Source organism: Alnus glutinosa, chromosome 2 (assembly GCF_958979055.1).
Source record: "Alnus glutinosa chromosome 2, dhAlnGlut1.1, whole genome shotgun sequence".
NCBI classification, from domain to species: Eukaryota; Viridiplantae; Streptophyta; class Magnoliopsida; order Fagales; family Betulaceae; genus Alnus; species Alnus glutinosa.
This window is the reverse complement of record NC_084887.1, coordinates 22,869,338-22,886,987: the sequence shown is the minus strand read 5'-3', so window position 1 is coordinate 22,886,987 and position 17,650 is coordinate 22,869,338. Positions and strand designations below refer to the sequence as shown.

Below are 17,650 nucleotides of genomic sequence, written 5' to 3'. Positions count from 1 at the left end.
ATAAACACATCGGATCTTTTATATAACTTTAAACATTAACACATTTATTACATACTCAATATACATATCTATGAATTGTTCTCAAAAAGTGCCACATACGGCACATCAAAATGTACTATAAACTGACTATAGAAAGTTAGCCTATCTCAAAATTTGTTCATCAGTTCTTTATCCATTTGACCTCTATTGTTAATATTGTTGTTGGTTCTTCGAAAAATAATGATGAATTGCAATCAACTTAAATTGTTGAGATTGAAAGTATGATTGGTTCTAATGAAATTGAGACTAGAAGAGGGATAAAACAAATTGATACTTTGCAACCGGGTGGAGATGCTCAATAGTCTTCTCATTTTCAATTTGTTTGTAACTTTAAAAGAACGTTTAGTGAAATTACTCAGTTCTAGACACTATCTCAAAATAGGAAGTTAACTATTCTAAGTGTTGTGATGCTGAAGCAACTTATATGGTATTAACATTTTTTTTTTTTAAATCTGCATTAATGAAATAGATTATGGGATTCACTAATTCTTTTTGCCAAGCTTTGCAAAAAAATTCTCAAGGGATTTTAAATGCCATGAACGCAATATCAACTACAAAATTACCTTTTAAGAATTTGAGAAATTAAGAGGGAGAGCCTCTTCTTGATACTATTAAATCATTTTATGAAAAATATGAAATTGATGTTCCTCATTTGAGTGCTTGTTACAGTAGAGCTTGAGGTAGATCATGTCACCAAAATGAAGAATCTTCGATAACAGCAGAGCATCATTTTAGAATTGATGTATTTATTACTACAATTAGGGATGTAAGCGAGCAGAGCTACTCGTGAGTATACTTAAACTCGGTTCGGGATCGGTTTATTTATTAAATGAACAGAGCTTAAACATTTTTTTAAACTCATTTAATAAACGAGCTGAACATGCCAAAACTCGGCTCGGCTCGGGGTATGATCGTGAACAAAGCTCGTAGAAATTTGACTCGGCTCGATGGGCTCGTTCACACACACACACACACACACACACACACACACACACACACACATATAATTAATAAGTAGAGTTAGATTTAAGTAGTAAATTTAATAGCATTAGTATGGTAAATAATTAATTTTAAGGATTAAGTTGTAGTGATATAAAATAAGATGGGGCAAAATTACAATTTAAAAAGGATTGAGGCTAATAATAAAATAAGACCAAGGCTTGGTCTTATTCACAGCCACGTGTGTGGTTGTGGATTGTTTTGGGTAGATATTTTCTCCCCTTAACCTCACGCCTCTCCACCTTTCCTTTTCTCTCTCTTTTCTTTTTCTATTTTCTTTCTTTCTTCTTCTTATCTCCCTCTCCGTTCTTTTGTCGCACACACACCAGATTGAGTGAGAGAGAGTTGATCCGTGAGAGAGAGAGACACAAAAATTAGAAGAAGAAGAAGAAGATGGGTTTTTGGGTATGGGTTTTCAGCAGAGATCAAGAAAGAAGAGGCCGGAGCTGGTTAAAGCCCTCTTGTCTCCAATGGCCGATCTCTATAAATGTTTCACACCCTATTCCATTTTTTTCTTTTACAAGGGCAATATTTTCTTATTAATGTTCGTTGTTGTAGATTTGATATTTTTGTTTTTAATTTAATAATTTTTTGTTAAAAACACTTCATTTTTTTTTTTTGGTCATTTCACAGACGATTTTGTGTTTCCTTGTTATTATTATTATTATTATTTTCTCTCTATTGCAATATTGCTCTCTGTTTGGGATTTCAAAAACAAAGGAAAAAACTAAGCTCGAGCTTGGGCTTGGCTCGAGCTCGTTCATTTTAGAAATAGGTAACGAGTTTGAACCTTAAAAACCCTTAATGAGCCAAGCCTCGAACAGAAATTCTAAAAAATTTTGAGCTCTCGAGCCGAGTTTAAACACACTAAAAAAAATTCGAGCAGGTCCAAAAAAGCTTGAACTCGGCTCGACTTAGTTCATTTACAGCCCTAACTGCAATATACTTCTAAATTGCAAGAACTAAATAATATATTTAGTGAGCATTCAGTTGACTTTTTATTCTTAGCGTCGTTTTAAGCCTTAATATATACAAATTATTTAAGATTGATGATATATACAATTTAGATGTGAAGTTTTATCCGCAAAATTTCATTGAGCAAAAAAAAAATCTATTTGAAATTTCAATTGTAGTATTATGAGCTTGATGTGCCAAAACATTTAGATTTTCAAAATATATCCATTTTATTTGAGTTATACAGAGGATTAAGAATTTTGGGAAAGTTAAAGATTTATAATTTGATCGACATGTTGATTCATCTAGTGTTGACTCTAATTGTTTTTACTACTACTACTGAACGAACTTTTACTGCTATAAAACTTGTAAAAACTTTACTATGTACTAGAATGGAAGATGAGTTTCTAATTAACTGGAGAGGAGCTGGTTGACGGCTTGGATCCCTTTAAAGAGATCTAAGGCAAAAAAATAAGCCACGTGTTCTAAAGAAAAAGAAAAGGAAAAAGAAAAATCGAAGTTAAACCCATCCAACGCCTGTCACCCTAGATTCCTGTCACCCATTTCTTCCATTTTTCCCTCTCCCACTGAAACCCTCCTCCCTCCCCCCAAATTCAGCCTCCGCCACCAGCAAACCCTCATCTCTCTCCAAAATCTTCAAAACTTATGTGAAAAACCCAGCTTCGCAGGGTAGAACCGCACCGCCATTTCCTTGAAACTCAAACACTTCCTCGGCTTTCTCCAGCAAACCTACAAACACCGAGAGGTTCAGGAACCGGGTGGGGATCATGAAATACTTGTCTTCCTGGCCAACATACATCGCGAGATAACCCGACGAGGTTCAGGACAGGTCGGTCTGAAACTGGAGGCTCATGTGTTTCCACCGCTGCACGACTTGCTTGAGCAGCACGATTTGGTGGATCTTATCGACCATTTTCACTGTAGTCGCCATGAGAGCCAGAGAGAGAGAGAGAGAGATTTTTGCTTCTTAAGGAGTTAGAGACTCGGTAGAACGGGATGAACTAAACTTGGCAGACCAATGACCATCTTTGATGGAAACCCTGTCAAAAGTTCTTTCCCGATTCTCTGTGAACTACTACGAGGTACACGCCCAACACAACCCTAATCGACAAATCAAATTTGATTCCCTAAAATTTCAAAGGAAGATCCAATGATTTGGTTGGATCGGGTGGCCAGTATTTTGAGTACCAAAATACACCCAACAAACAGAGAGTTCAATTGGCAAGCAAACTCTAAAGCTATAATCTTTTCTATGTATGAATGAACATAGTGGCAAATTGTGATGAAATATGTCGGGGTTTGGTTGTTTTCAATGCGAGTTTTATAGGTTACATTTCAAGAAGAGCATTTAGTGGGTTTCTAGCAAAATGTCTCTGTTTCAAGACTTAACAAACTCTCATAGTATTGGGCTTCTTATGCTCTGTATCTGAACTTCACTCAATGCCACCACCGATCACGTGTCAATGAAAAATTTTGACACAGCTTATAAGACATTTCCTAATTGTCATTGTGCAAAACACTCACCAAAAAAATTCAAGTGAGGAAACCAACAAATCACAGTGTAACAAATTGAAAGTTGCACTTATCCAAAACATTTACCCCAACCACATACACGTATATCCAAAAATTCTTAAGGTATAAACCATCTTAACATAACAAATTGATACAATATCAACCATCATCAAATAAAATCAACAACATATAACCACCAAGCTTCTAGACCTTTCACCATGTTCCTTAATTCATGAGACCCCTGAGATCCTAGAAGAATTTAAAACACAAATTCAGAATATAATATTAATAATTCAGGTTTATTTTTAGTTGCATTGTTCTCAGTCAGAAAATAATATACTTTTATTTTTTTGAACTTATTTAGTTGTTTCCTCTTGTATAAAGTTTGGATTAAAGAAACTCCGAGATGCAAGTATCAAGAAAGAAAATAATTAAAAAAAAATCACAAAGAAAACAAGGCATAATTGAATTTATGATAAACTCAGCTGTAGATCAACTAAATAAGTCAATTATGCAACTTTGTAATTAAAAATATGTTTATGAATATATTACCTTAGATATTTGGGTAAAGTTTGAAATATGAGTATATGTGATATCATCGTTACTTTTTTGTGTCATACAGTCATGTGCTTCTATACCCTGTAAAAATCATATGCGTTTAGTAAGATAATAAAGTTGAACATGGGAAGTCAATAATGATAATTTAGTAGATTACCTTTGACACTTTTATTTCTTTTGTTTGATTCTTTGATGTGCCTTCTTTTGGTTTCCTCACATTTTCCATCCATGATTTTGGTTGACGTTTCTTATTATGATAAGTCTATTTTTTTTCTTTATTCCTTTTGGTCTTACCGTGACTGAAACACATGATTAATCTTCTTTGTCCACAATATTAGCCGAAAGCCTAATATTATCTTCTTTTGCATTAGCATGGCAATTCTTTGCATCAAAAAGTCTTTTCTTCAAATCTATAACAATCGCGTTTAGAATATTAAAGCCTTCTTCAGTTCAGATGCCTCATTCACCAATTGAATATATTTAGGACACAATGCTTGATACCTATCTGCACATTCCAATCGAATATCTGACTCAATGCTATTCTTTGTGAAATGTTTTGCATTCTCATCTTTTGCGTCTCTTCTCCATCTCTTTGTAATATATCTGTCAGGAATCAACTTGATATCCAATACATCAAGAATTTTTAGAGCATGTCGACACAAAATACCAATGTCTCAAACTTTCTACAACTTCAAGACAAAGTTTGATCTAATGGATTCCACATGATTTTGTATTTTCCATGTCCATTGAAAACTCTAACAACATATGTATGTGTTGCTTGACTTGCATTGTGGTTGATAATGGAGAGTGGCGGTACCTCTTCAACTTCATTTTGAAATAACTCAAATACCATAGGCATGTACAATTTTGTTACTTGATTCAGAATAGGTGAGCTCTTGAGATTCAATCTTGGTAATTTTTGTCTAGAGTTGTATTTTGCTTCTAACTCCTTATCACATTTTTGTTTGACAACTCTTTCAATATAAGTGAAAAATTCTAGTATATTGAGATCAATACGCAAGCAATTCTTCAAGTCATAATTAAATCTCTCATTTAGTTGTCTACTCCTTATTTTTGCCATGAATGTCCTCTTTATATATGCTTGGGCCCATTTTTCTTTCAATTTAAATATATCTACTAGCCATTTATTTTCACGAGCATCGTATTTTTCCAACATGATATTCCAAGCAGATAAAAAGTTATTTTCATCATTATATTCATAGACACATGCTAAGAAGTCTTTATTAAATCGGGACCCACCTTTAAGTAAATAGCCTAAGTGCCAATTAGCATTCAGCCACATATGCCAGCTACACAACGCATGATACGTTTTAGGCATCACTTCCTTAATAGCAGCTAACAATGATGCATTTTGATAAGTGAAAATAGTAATTGGTTTCTTTCCGGACATTATTTCTAGGAAGGTCTCAAATAACCATACAAAAGGCTCTATTGTTTCATCAAATAATAGAATAGCTCCAAATACAACATTCTCTCTATGGTGATTGAGTCCCAAAAATACACCAAGTAGCCTTGCATCTTTATTTGTGCTATACGTTGGATCAAACGTTATTGCATCACCAAAGTGGCCATAATCAATGATCATTCTTGCATCAGCCTAGAAGATATTAGTAATCAACTCTTCAACATCCATTTGAAAAGCATAATAATATGAATGATTTTCTTTAAGTTGACCCCTGAAATATCTTTCTAAACTAGCAGCTTTTCCAAACTTCAAGGCTCTTTGTCACTTATTGCGTAGATAGTTCTTATGATCTTGTTTGGTAAAACTAAGGTTATCACCTTCACCAACTTGCTTAATTACTCAAAAGCTGATAAGAACCCTTTAGTCTTAAACCTGATTCATATGCCAAATCAATCTCAGAAGCTTGAGTTATAGACATTTTTCGTTTTAATGGCATCATGTGCACAGTTGTTGAGAGAAGGAGGTTATATATGATTATGCTCAGCAATGAAGTTAGTCACTATGTATTTGCCTTCGATTATATACAATAACTAAACCCCATCTTGTTTCTACTCAAGGTTTCCTTGTTTTACTATCTCGCTTGTTTATGCCCCGAATTCCCTCCTTCTTGCACACGAATCTCCTTGAAGTAATAATTCTGATCAGTTTACATTTGTTCACATACTCTTTTCTGATACTAAAACTTGTCATTCTCACATACTCATTATAAAAATTATATGCAATCTCATTCGAGTCAAGCTGCATGCCTTTTGATGGTGTAAGTTTCATAGGCATATTTAGGGACACAAAATCTTCCATTGAGACATCCATATATTGTTATCCCTAAAATAAATTACATTACCAACCATACACATTAATTCAAATTGTTCTTAAATAATAATATTCACTGATATTTATTCAAACAATATCCTACATCAAAAGCAATTTAAAGGTTTCAAATTTCAACCAATGATGTGCTACACCCCACTAAAAGCCAAACTTTTTTTTTTTTTCCTTCAAATCTTACGCGAATAAGACAAACATCTCAAACTTCATGACTAAAAAACCTTTAAAAAAAAACTTAAGTGGGTCCCTATTTACAATTCAGCTTATTGTATCTTCCTCCAAGATTTTAGCTTGCCTATTTTTTTTTTTATTTCTTTTTTTAGCACATATATTGGGTTGGTCACACTATTGCATAATAACAACTGGAGTTTTACTGCAAGCAAGCTAAATACAAAAAAAAAAATGCAATTTTTTATTGTTGCTTTCGAAATATTAGAACTAGAAAAACCAAGCCTCAAAATATGAAACATGATATAATAACCATACCTTGATCCTGCGAGCTCGATGAAATATAACGGAGTTGATAACTGTAGGAAGAGGAACTGAGTTACGAAACGAAATTGAAGAACACGGTGAATGGAGACCAAATATTTTGTCTTTCTCTTTTCTCTTCTTCTTTGTATTTTCTTTTTTCTTTTTTTTAGCATTCAGTTGGCTTGTTTCACAAGCTAAATTGCCACCCCTTTTTTTTTTTTTTTTTTTTTTTTTTTTTTTCTTTTAACTTGAAAACACATGGCTTATTTTTTGGTCTTGGATCTTTTTAAAGAGATCTAAGCCATCAACCGGCTCCTCTCCAATTCTAATGGTCAGGAGAGGATCCGGATCCTAGATCATTTTGTAGTTTATATTATAAAGAAATTAATAAAAATTTCACTACAAAGATGATAATAGATAAATTTTATTTCATGAAAGACCGTCGTTGAACATAATTCGAAGGGGATGCCAAGTTCATTTTTGAGTTCTTTTTGTACGTGTCTATAGCAAACTAGAAAAACTTTTGTTTCGAAAGGAAAATTCTCCTTGAAGATGATTGTATAGACATGTAATTTTTCTATACAGTTATGACTTATGACTTAATGTGAAATTAAGTTTAGGACTTGTTTGTTTTTATTTTATTTAAACACACGTGACCACATACATAGAGAGATTATATACACACACGTAGGTTCGGATCCTCTCACAAGAAATAAAAAAAGAAGAACAAGAAAAAGAAAAAGAAAAAGAAAAAAAAAGAAATAAGAAGAGAGGTCACGATGTCTAAGGTCCATATGCCTTGACATCAATAAGAGTGTTAAAAAAGATCAAAACAAAAACTTACCTTCAGTAAATTTTTTAAAATTATTATTTTCAGATAACATCAAACTAGTTTTTTAAGTACTTATTTTTCAGCTTAGGACAAAAAAATCATTAAAAAATTATCTTCAGTAAATTTTTCCCTTGAAAACACGACCAGATTCCATGTAGACATTGATTTCATTGCTCATCTATCAAAAATAAAATACCTTACCTTTTTTCTATTTTCAAAATAAAACCTTAGTTCAAAATTCACATCAACGAAAAATTTGCTGTACATGAATTCCCCTCTGGTCCTGTGGACCATTTGTGGGCCTACAAACCTATTAACCTCTTTCCTTGATGGGTTGATTAAGCCCAGCCCAGCCCAGCCCAGCCCAGCATTAACTATAAATCGTTACCTCTTCCTGCTACGAGTATCTTCTTTCTCAAACCTCTCTGCAAATTAGCCATAACCTTAAACCCTCAAAACCCAGAACCTAAAGGAAAATGCTTTCCTCCTCTCCAATTCCTATAAACCCTAAACCTAAGAAACCCTGAACCCCAAAACATGTTCCTCCTCATCAATCTCTTCAAACACAAAACCCCAACCCTCAAACCCCTACTACCATCCCTCCTCTCAAACCTGCCTCCCACCAGGCCCATGTCCCAGTCCACCTCCATACCCAAAAAGCTCGAGCGCGTACGTGACCATGGCTACGACAACTACATGGAGATCGAGAAGAAGACCCGCAAGGTCCTTAAGTTCCAGGAACTCATCCTCTCCCTGCCCAACCAAACCCTCCCCATCTCTCGCCTCGACCTCCTCGCTCGCCGCCTTGGCTTCAAACAACACGAGTCCGGCGCTTTTGTCCTCAAATTCCCTCACGTTTTCGACATTTACGAGCACCCGGTTCAGAGAATCCTCTACATTCGATTGACCCGGAAGGCCCTCTTGCAAATTGAGCAAGAAAAGCAGGCTCTCCACGCTCAAATCCCCGACGCCGTGACCCGCCTCCGGAAGCTTGTGATGATGTCCAATACGGGTCGGCTACGCCTCGAACACGTGCGCATTGCCAGGAAAGCGTTCGGCTTGCCTGACGATTTCGAGTACTCGGTAATTCTCAATCACCCTCAATACTTTAGATTGTTCGATGCTAGAGAGACTAGGAATAAGTACATTGAGATTGTTGAGAGGGATGAGAGTTTAGCGGTGTGCGCGATAGAGAAAGCTAGGGAGAGAGAGTATAGGGAGAAAGGGATTGATGCCGAGGATATCAGGTTTTCGTTTATTGTGAATTTCCCACCTGGGTTTAAGATTGGCAAGTATTATAGGATTGCGGTGTGGAAATGGCAAAGGGTTCCGTATTGGTCGCCTTATGAGGACGTGTCAGGGTATGATTTGAGGTCATTGGAGGCGCAGAAACGAATGGAGAAGAGGGCCGTGGCAACAATTCATGAATTGTTGTCATTGACGGTGGAGAAGAAGATTACGTTGGAGAGGATTGCACATTTCAGGTTGGCAATGAATCTGCCGAAGAGGTTGAAGGAGTTCCTTCTTCAGCATCAGGGGATATTTTATATTTCAACAAGGGGGAACCATGGGAAGCTGCATACGGTTTTTCTTAGGGAGGCGTATAAGAGGGGTGAGTTGATAGAGCCGAATGATTTGTATTTAGCACGTAGGAAGCTGGCCGATTTGGTCCTGTTGAGCCCGAGGAAGGCAAATTTGGACAGGGAATTGGTTAATTATAGGAGAGATAGAGAAGATGAAATGGAGCACAGTAGAAGCAAGTTTGTGGAGAATGATTTTCGAAATTTTGCGGTTGAGGACAATGTTGGGAAAGATGGGGAGGGGGAGGATGATTTGGACATGCATGTGGGTTCTGATGCTGGCTCTGATTTTACAGATGAGGATGATGATTGCCTTGAAACTGCGGATACGGGTCGAGCTCAGTAACGCGAGCTCGTAACCAAGTAGGACATTAATGCGGTTGAAAATATGGAAGTGGGCATAGGTTGTGGGTGACATGCAAGGTTAATTCACCATAACATGAGGTCTTATATCCACACCCCCTACCCTTGGGGTTTAAGGGCCCCCGCCCACTTCGGGGTGAGTAGCTTGCTCCAAACATGAAGTTGTACACAACTACAGGCCACGAATCAATTGCGTATTCATCCCAGCGTGCTGCCTGGGTTCTCCTGCTTACCAACAACCACTTTTTTTAAATTCTTATAAAAAAAAAAAAAACTGCGGATACGGAGGATGTCCCTGTGAATGAGTAACTGAAATAAAACTGATGGCATGAGGATTATTTTAGATTTTTGTTCTAATCAATTGCTACTTCAAAGCATCATGGTCATTCAGAAGTTGGAATTCCTAATTTCTTTTTCAAACCTTCAGTGTCTTTGAGTTTGATATGGACTAGATAACGATAAAGTGCTGCATAATAGAAAGAGAAGCATAATTTTGAAAAATTAATGAGTTTTATCCCTGGCGAAGAAGCACCAGCCATGGGAATGGTTTCTTAAAGAAGATCTATTCTTTAAAGGTATTGCATTTTGAGCCAGAAGGCTTTATTGGCTTCTCCATTGAATGAAAGTAAAGTTTGAATCTGAGGTGACTTGAGTTTGAAATGCAGGGTTAACAGAAAGTAAGCCATCTAGTTGTTGCCATATCTTGTCAACTACATTTTCAAATTGATTGGCAGAAAACTTTTAAGCAATTGCAGAAGTCAAGTGTGAAGTTCAAAGCTATTGGAAAAGATATTGCTTCAGATTGCTGCTCATGCAATCATGTAAGTGTTCCAGATGATCATCCTTTGTGTTTGGATTGTCTTTAACTAACATTGATTTGGGAAGGTTGCACTATAAAGGGACTGCAATGCATTAGATTCTACCTTCATATGTATTCACTTTGATCATATAGTTAACAGAAAATCATTTTTTAAGTTTTTCTCAGATGATCATCCTTAATGTTCATATGTAGTCACTTGGTTTAATTTTCTCCATAGCATTTAAAATTTTCACTTTTAAGTAAGGTAATGGGCAAGTTTTGATATCTCAATTGATTTACCTATAACCTCACACCTGTAAAGTGAAAGGGATTTGATCGTAAATGCTTTAATATTGATTGTCTTGCTAGGCAGTTTCAATTATAGATTTTTTAATTTTTATTCTTCCCAAATTTCAGTTGTGATGGTTGTCATTTTTCCTGACTTCCTTATGGTAGGGTTTTTTTCCCCCTTTACTTGAGTTCCTGTACATTTTCTATTTGTCTCTAACTCATTCCCTTTGACTTCATTTTGTCTCCTATACTGCATTATATGTAATATCTCTGTTGAACAACAAGCGGGTCTTCTTGCAGCATCGATGTCATCTCCCATGATAAACGCCGCTCGGAATGATGGAGGTTGGGAGGGGAGTTTGGGCTTTTCAAGGGATGTAGAGTTTGGGAGTCCTGTAGGCATTCCCGTGTCTGTGGTGTCTCCTTCTGTCACATAGCCACTGATGTTGTCCATTGTCGGAGAGGACGTCCCTTGCCCATAACTTACTGGAAGTGGCCCTGGAGCCGGAACTTCAAAGTTTAGGTTGTGGGTGGTTGCGCCTATGGAAGTAGGTGTTCCTTCAATTAACTCGGTCGTCAAGTGATACAATCCTTGCTTCGACAAGACAGATTGTGTGGGTGTCATTAAGGTTTTGGAGTGGGCTCGTGACAACAAAGATGGGGAAAGGTTGTCTTTCTCAATGTTTCTCTGGTTTACACCATGGGATCATTCTGTCTCCTTTGGAAAAGAGTGTGAGGGATGGTAGTAGAATAGGAAAGGAGCTTTAGATAGTGCGGTCAAACCTATCGATGTGATGTTTGTACATATTTGGTTAGTTGCTACGGGGACCAGGAGCTCTCTTCTTCCGAAATGGTGCTTTATCATGAGGAACGGATCATGGATGGTGAGCCTTTGTCAATACACCCACCCCTTTGCTGTAGTTGAAGAAGCAACTTTACCTGAGTCAATTTACTCAGATTGGGTGATTCCAAAAGTAAAGATCTTCTGTCACGTTGTGGGGTTGTCCTGTGAGGGGTTTGAGGCTAAGATGATGGCTCTGTTCACGGCCATTGAAGCAAGTCGACAACACATTGTTCTGACTAGTTCTCCTAGGTCTCTTTCTCAGACATTGAACAGAGGGCACCGTGAACTAAAGAGAATAGCTTGTTCCATCAACTATGACAACAAGCATATAACCCGCGTCATGCGCGGGTTTTTACTAATTGAAATTGCGTCATGTGCTTATGTGTAAAAAGTAATAAATAATGTGCAAAGTAGTTTAAAAAAAAGTTTTGAATTATTGTATTAGAATGCTACATTTAATTTAAGAAACAAAATAAAAATTTATGAATAATTAAGAATGAAAATACGTAAACGTATATTGTAAATGATCTCGATTATAGGCTTTCCTCCTATTGATTCATCTTCTAATACATATAAAAACCATATAATTTTAAACTTTAGAAAAAAATACATAGCAAAATTAAGAGGTTTTTTTTTTTTTTTTTTTTTTTTTTTTTTTTTTTTTTTTTTTTAAATGAATACCAAATAAACCAAAATCTTTTTCTCAATATTTAATGCCTAAAAACCTGAGTAAATCATACCAATTGGTTAAAAAAATCCCATAAAACATGTTTAAATCATTGTTTACATGGGTGTAGTTTTAAATTAAATGAACAGCAAGAACAAAACCTAGTTTTTGATTATCAAGGTATCAATAGACAATTAGTTGGACTCTTTGATATTGTTGATGTGATACTTATTAAATTTCAATATAAATAAAACCATTATAATTTCAAACATTTAAAAAATGCAAAGCAAAATAAACAGGATATATATATATATACAAAACAAAATAAAATAAATTATTTCACTCAACATCTCTTTTGTGTTTTGAAAGTATTTATGTTCCTTTGCTGCGTAATAATCCAATAATTTTTTTCCTTCTTTTGCCTGTACTTACAAAAAAATGCCTAAGAATCTGACAAATCACACAAATGAATAATTAAAAAAAAAAAAAAAAGACCAAACATTCAAATATAATAATCCAATAAATTTTTTACTTCTTTTGCTTGTACTTACAAAAAGTGCCTAAAAATCTGTCAAATCAAACAAATGAATAATTAAAAAAAAAAAAAAAAACCAAAAGACAAAACATTCAAATAAATAATCGCCCAACCAAATATTTCACAAACAAAACAAAGATAAAATCAGATCTCAACCCAAACCGAAATTCAGATCGATGTCTCAAGAAACTTTTTCAATAAACAAACATTAAAGGAAAAAAATGAATTTACAGTCACAAAAAATTTATACATAAAAACATAAAGATACGTTAATGCAACATACTTTTGGATTAAATAGATACCCTAGACTAAATTAACGTTAAATTCAACATCTATAGAACGACCAAAAAAAAAAAAAAAGTGCTTAACAAAAGTAAAAGATTTTTTTTTTTTTTCTAAGAAAAAAAATCTTTACTTCAGCACTCTATTTTTTTCTTGAGTATCGTTGGTCCTAGTAGATTTAATAACAGCACTACATACATCCATAAGTGCAAATTTTAAAACTAACCCGTAATTTTGTACCGTAAAGAATTACATAATTCATGTATAAATTGTGAAAGGCCCTATGAAACTATGTTATTTCACGTATAAAAACAGCACAAACACACAATATGTAGAAAGAAGAAGAAAGTTTTTTTTTTTTTTTAAGTCAAGAAGAAAGTTAGTTACCTCTTTGAGAGTAGAACAACCAATAGTTTATCAAATGGTTTTAATGGAGGACCCTTGCAAGTAGTGAATCCTAGTATGGTTAAAACCTGTAGCATGTCTCTACCAATAATTCGAAACAATGTATAGCAGGCTTTGCAGCGGTTTTTTTTTTTTTCCTATGTACAGCAGCGTTGTTTGTTTTTTATCAATGAATAGCAATGTACAGTTTTTCTTTTTTGCAAGCAACGGTTGTTTGTTTTTTTTTTTCTCAATGTATAGCAACGGTTTTTTTTTTTTTTTTGAGAGAAAAAATAGGGATTTAGTTTTTATTTAGCATTGAAATAGGGAGTGAGTTGATTACTACATTTTAACACAAACTTAAACTCACCGTTTAACTTAAAATGGACACTTGGAAACATTTTAAAATGCCACTTGTTTGAATGTTATGCAATCTTCTTAGTGATTCCTCTATTATATATATATATGATAAGGGAGGGCATTCTAGTAGAGGTAAAAAAAAAGGGAGGGGTTCAACTTGTTCTTAATGAATCCTAAGATTTTATCATGGAATGTGAGAGGGCTGAATGAGAGGGATAACAGGTTGAGGTTAGGAGTCTTCTATGGGATTGGAGACATTGTCTGCTTACAAGAAACTAAATAGGGGTTTGTTTTTCTAGGGCTATGTCCGTAGTTTATGGGGTTGTCAATGTGGAATGGTATTATTTGGGGTCAAGAGGGGCCTATGGAGGGATTTTGTTAATGTGCGATAGAGGGTGGTGGAAAGGATTGAGGAATGTGTTGGGGCTTTTTCAATTGCTTGCTCCTTTAGAAGTGTCGATGAAAATTTTGAGTGGGCTTTTGTAGGTATTTATGGTCACGATGATGACAAAGACAGGAAAATGCTTTAGGACAAATTGGCGGGGTTGACTAGTTGGTAGGAATTGCCATGGTGTATTGGGGGTGATTTTAACATCATTTGCTACCTGAGTGAGAGGTGTAATGATACCCATCTTTCCCTAGCCATGTTGGAGTTTTTCGAGTTCATCTTTAATCAGGGCCTTATAGATATCCTTCTTGTAGGCATGAACTTCACGTGGTTTGATAGTCGTGATCCTTTGGGGTGGTCTAGAATTGACAGGTTTCTTCTATCTCCTTATTGGGAGCACAGTTTTTAGATGTTTATCAGAGGAGGCTCCCTAGAATCTTTCGGTATCATTGTGTTGTTTGGAGTAGTCGGTTTTTTAAGTTTGAGAATATGTGATAATGATCAGAGGGCTTTGTGGATCAGGTGAAACAATGGAGGGCGTCCTACAACTTTCAAGGCTCCCTTAGTTTTATTTTGGCACATAAATTGAAAGCCTTGAAAACCAATCTAAAAAAAATGGAATGAGGAAGTTTTTGGCAACATTTTTTTTTTTTTATAAACAACATTGAGAAGAATAAAAAGGTTCTATTGGATGAATTCAAAGATCTTGATTTGATGGTGAAAGGTTGAGAAAAGAAGAGATTTCTAAGGATTTGGAAATAGTGGTGGACCAACATATGGGCCGGGGGGGCCCTGGCCCCTCCAAGCCCCAAAATTTTACCCCTAATTTATTTATTTATTTTTAGTTTTGGCCCCCTATTTTTTTTTTTTCAATTTGGCCCCCCCATATTCACAAGGTTGGGTCCGCCACTGTTTGGAAATGTCTATTCTTTTTGAAGAAGTGAGTTGGAGGCAGAGTGAAATTCTTGAAGTGCTGGGGGCTCTAAATGGTGATAAAATCCCGAGCCCTAATGGTTGTTCCATGGCTTTTTTCCAGACTTGTTGGGAGGTCTTTAAAGAGGATATCATAAATGTATTTCAGGAGTCTCATCTTTGAGGGGAGTTTGAAAAAAAAAAAAATCAATATAACTTTTATTTCCCTTATCCCTAAGAAAACTAGGACCATGGATATTTACTATTTAGGATTTTTGTCCATTTTTTCAAACAAAAAACCTGCCCCAACACCCCCCCCCCCCCCCCCAAAAAAAAAAAGAGAAGAAAAAAAACACATTAACAAACAAAGCCCTAGTCTTGTGGGTGCTGTTTATAAAATTATCTCTAAAGTCTTAGCCAATCGGTTGAAAATAGTGATGGAGACAGTCATTTCTAGATCTCATAATGCATTCATTAGGGGGAGAATGGGCTCTTGTAGCTAATGCATGTCTTGATAGTTGAATTAGATTAGGGCAACCTGCTACGTTCTGTAAATTGAACATAGAGAAGGCCTATGATGTTGTTAACTGGGATTTCATGCCAGCTGTTAAGGAGATGTGGCCTTGGGGAGAAATGTAGAGTTTGGATAGCTCACTTTATTTCTTCAATGCATTTCTTTGTGATGATTAATGGCTCTCCTTTCTAATAGGTTTCGGGGGGCTGAGACAAGGGACCTTTTTTTTTTTTTTTTTTTTCTTTTTTCTGCTGTTTGTAGTTGTCATTGGAAGCTTTGAGTAGAATGTTGTCTGCCACAGTGGATAGGGAGCTCTTATCAAGTTTCTCGATGGGGTCGAGAAATACTGATGAACTCCTAGTGTCTCTTTTCTTCGTTTCGAGATGATGCTTTGATGTTTTGTGACCCGAATTCGGATCATATCCATCATTTGTGCTGACGATTCTTGTGTTTTGAAGTTGTTTCAGGGTTGAAGATTAACTTATCTAAATTAGAGTTATTCTTTGTTGGCATTGCGGATAATGTTGGAGGTTTAGCTCATATCCTTGGTTGTAGGGTGTCCTCTTTGCCTTGAAGCATTTGGGTCTTCCGTTGGGAACTTCGTACAAGGCTAAGTCAATATAGAATGGTATTATTGAAAAAATGGACAATGTTTGGCTGGTTGGCTGGTTGGAAAAAGCCTTATTTGTCATAGGGTGGTAGGTCGACATTGATTAAAAGTACTCTTTCAAATTTGCCCGCTTATTATTTTTCCCCTTTTCCGTCATCAATTGAGAAAAAAGGTATTTTCTGTGAGGGTGGAGTTGGTGATGAATTCAAATTCCATCTAATCAGGTGGTCTTAGATTTATTCTCCATATTATGAGATAGACACTGTTAGAAGTCTTGTGTCACCCTAGCTATTATGCTGGCTATGGAAAATGGAGGTCACTTAACTGATATCTGCAGCCACAAGTGTTAGTAGTAATGCACCCTGGAGCAAATTCTCTCAGCCAAAGTCCCATAGCTGTTTATTCAACCATTACTTGGAAAATTCCATGGAGCAGCTTCAAAGTCTTCATAGCTGAGAGAATCACGTAAACGCTATAATTGCTATCGTTCACAGTGAGCTGGAAGCAATTAATTAAGGTGGTGGACAAGAAAAACATTTAAAAACACACTGGTTGGGTAAGAAGAGTGTGCAAGTTAGGTCTAGATTAGGTGGATATGACATTAATCTTTAAACATATCCAACCGAAACAATTCCTGCCTACATCTAACCAACCAATGTTTGATTCAAAGCAGGTTGTCCATGTCAATGTCTTTCACTGGCGGTCCCAAATTATTCACTGCACCAGATGGGATGGCCTAAAATTTTTTTTTTCATCTGGTATCCCAAATTGCATCTCCTTTGTAAAAGGAATGCAACTATGACTTAAGGTCCCTCCGTAGATGACTAAATTTAGTTTATGTTGTATGGAATGTGTAGGGTAACAAAGAGTTGGAACATACAATCAGAAAAAGTCCATAGCATGCCTATTTATAGGTTACAAATCCAAATTCTAAAATGACTAATGCTAGAAGAAATTTATCCCACATTGATGTTGTGACAGTCCCAATAATTTTTATTTTTTTATTTTTATTTTTATTTATTTTCTTTAACAAGGGTTTGTTGGGATTGTCATATAAGCATTGTGAGATAAAAATGTAGTTTTTGTAAATTATTATTTAAAAACCTAAAACAAATTGAATAAGGATTCATAATTCTTAAGGGATAAGAATTCTTAACTATTACAAATAAACTTATAATCCCTAACAAACAAAAATACTTCAAAAATTACCTTAAACCAGGTAAAATAATTATCATTTGATATTAGAGCATACCCCATCTGGTGTATGGTCCATACCTATAAGCAGGAAGAACACAAAATTGGACCATCACATTAATCGTTTCATGGAGCGCTTTGAACAACAATTGAGGGAATGGTTGAAGTTCTTTCAGCTCTCAACTTCAAGTATGGTTGTCTCTCTTAAAATGTCCAGCGCATGCAGG

The 17,650-nt window shown here is 35.5% G+C and overlaps 2 protein-coding genes across 2 annotated transcripts in view; both read left to right on the top strand.

The window, feature by feature from the left end:
• LOC133861778 (protein FAR1-RELATED SEQUENCE 5-like) overlaps nt 1–17,180 on the top strand; it is a 61,930-nt gene extending 44,750 nt beyond the window's left edge. The window contains exon 6 of the transcript XR_009899075.1: nt 17,170–17,180. The gene's annotated coding sequence lies outside the window, so the exon portion shown is untranslated. The remainder of the gene's footprint in view (nt 1–17,169) is intronic.
• LOC133861829 (protein ROOT PRIMORDIUM DEFECTIVE 1) lies at nt 8,122–9,986 on the top strand. The gene has a single exon (XM_062297645.1). The coding sequence runs from the start codon at nt 8,238–8,240 to the stop codon at nt 9,624–9,626; it is 1,389 nt and encodes a 462-aa protein (XP_062153629.1). The 5' UTR covers nt 8,122–8,237; the 3' UTR covers nt 9,627–9,986.
• Nucleotides 17,181–17,650: the final 470 nt, after the last annotated feature.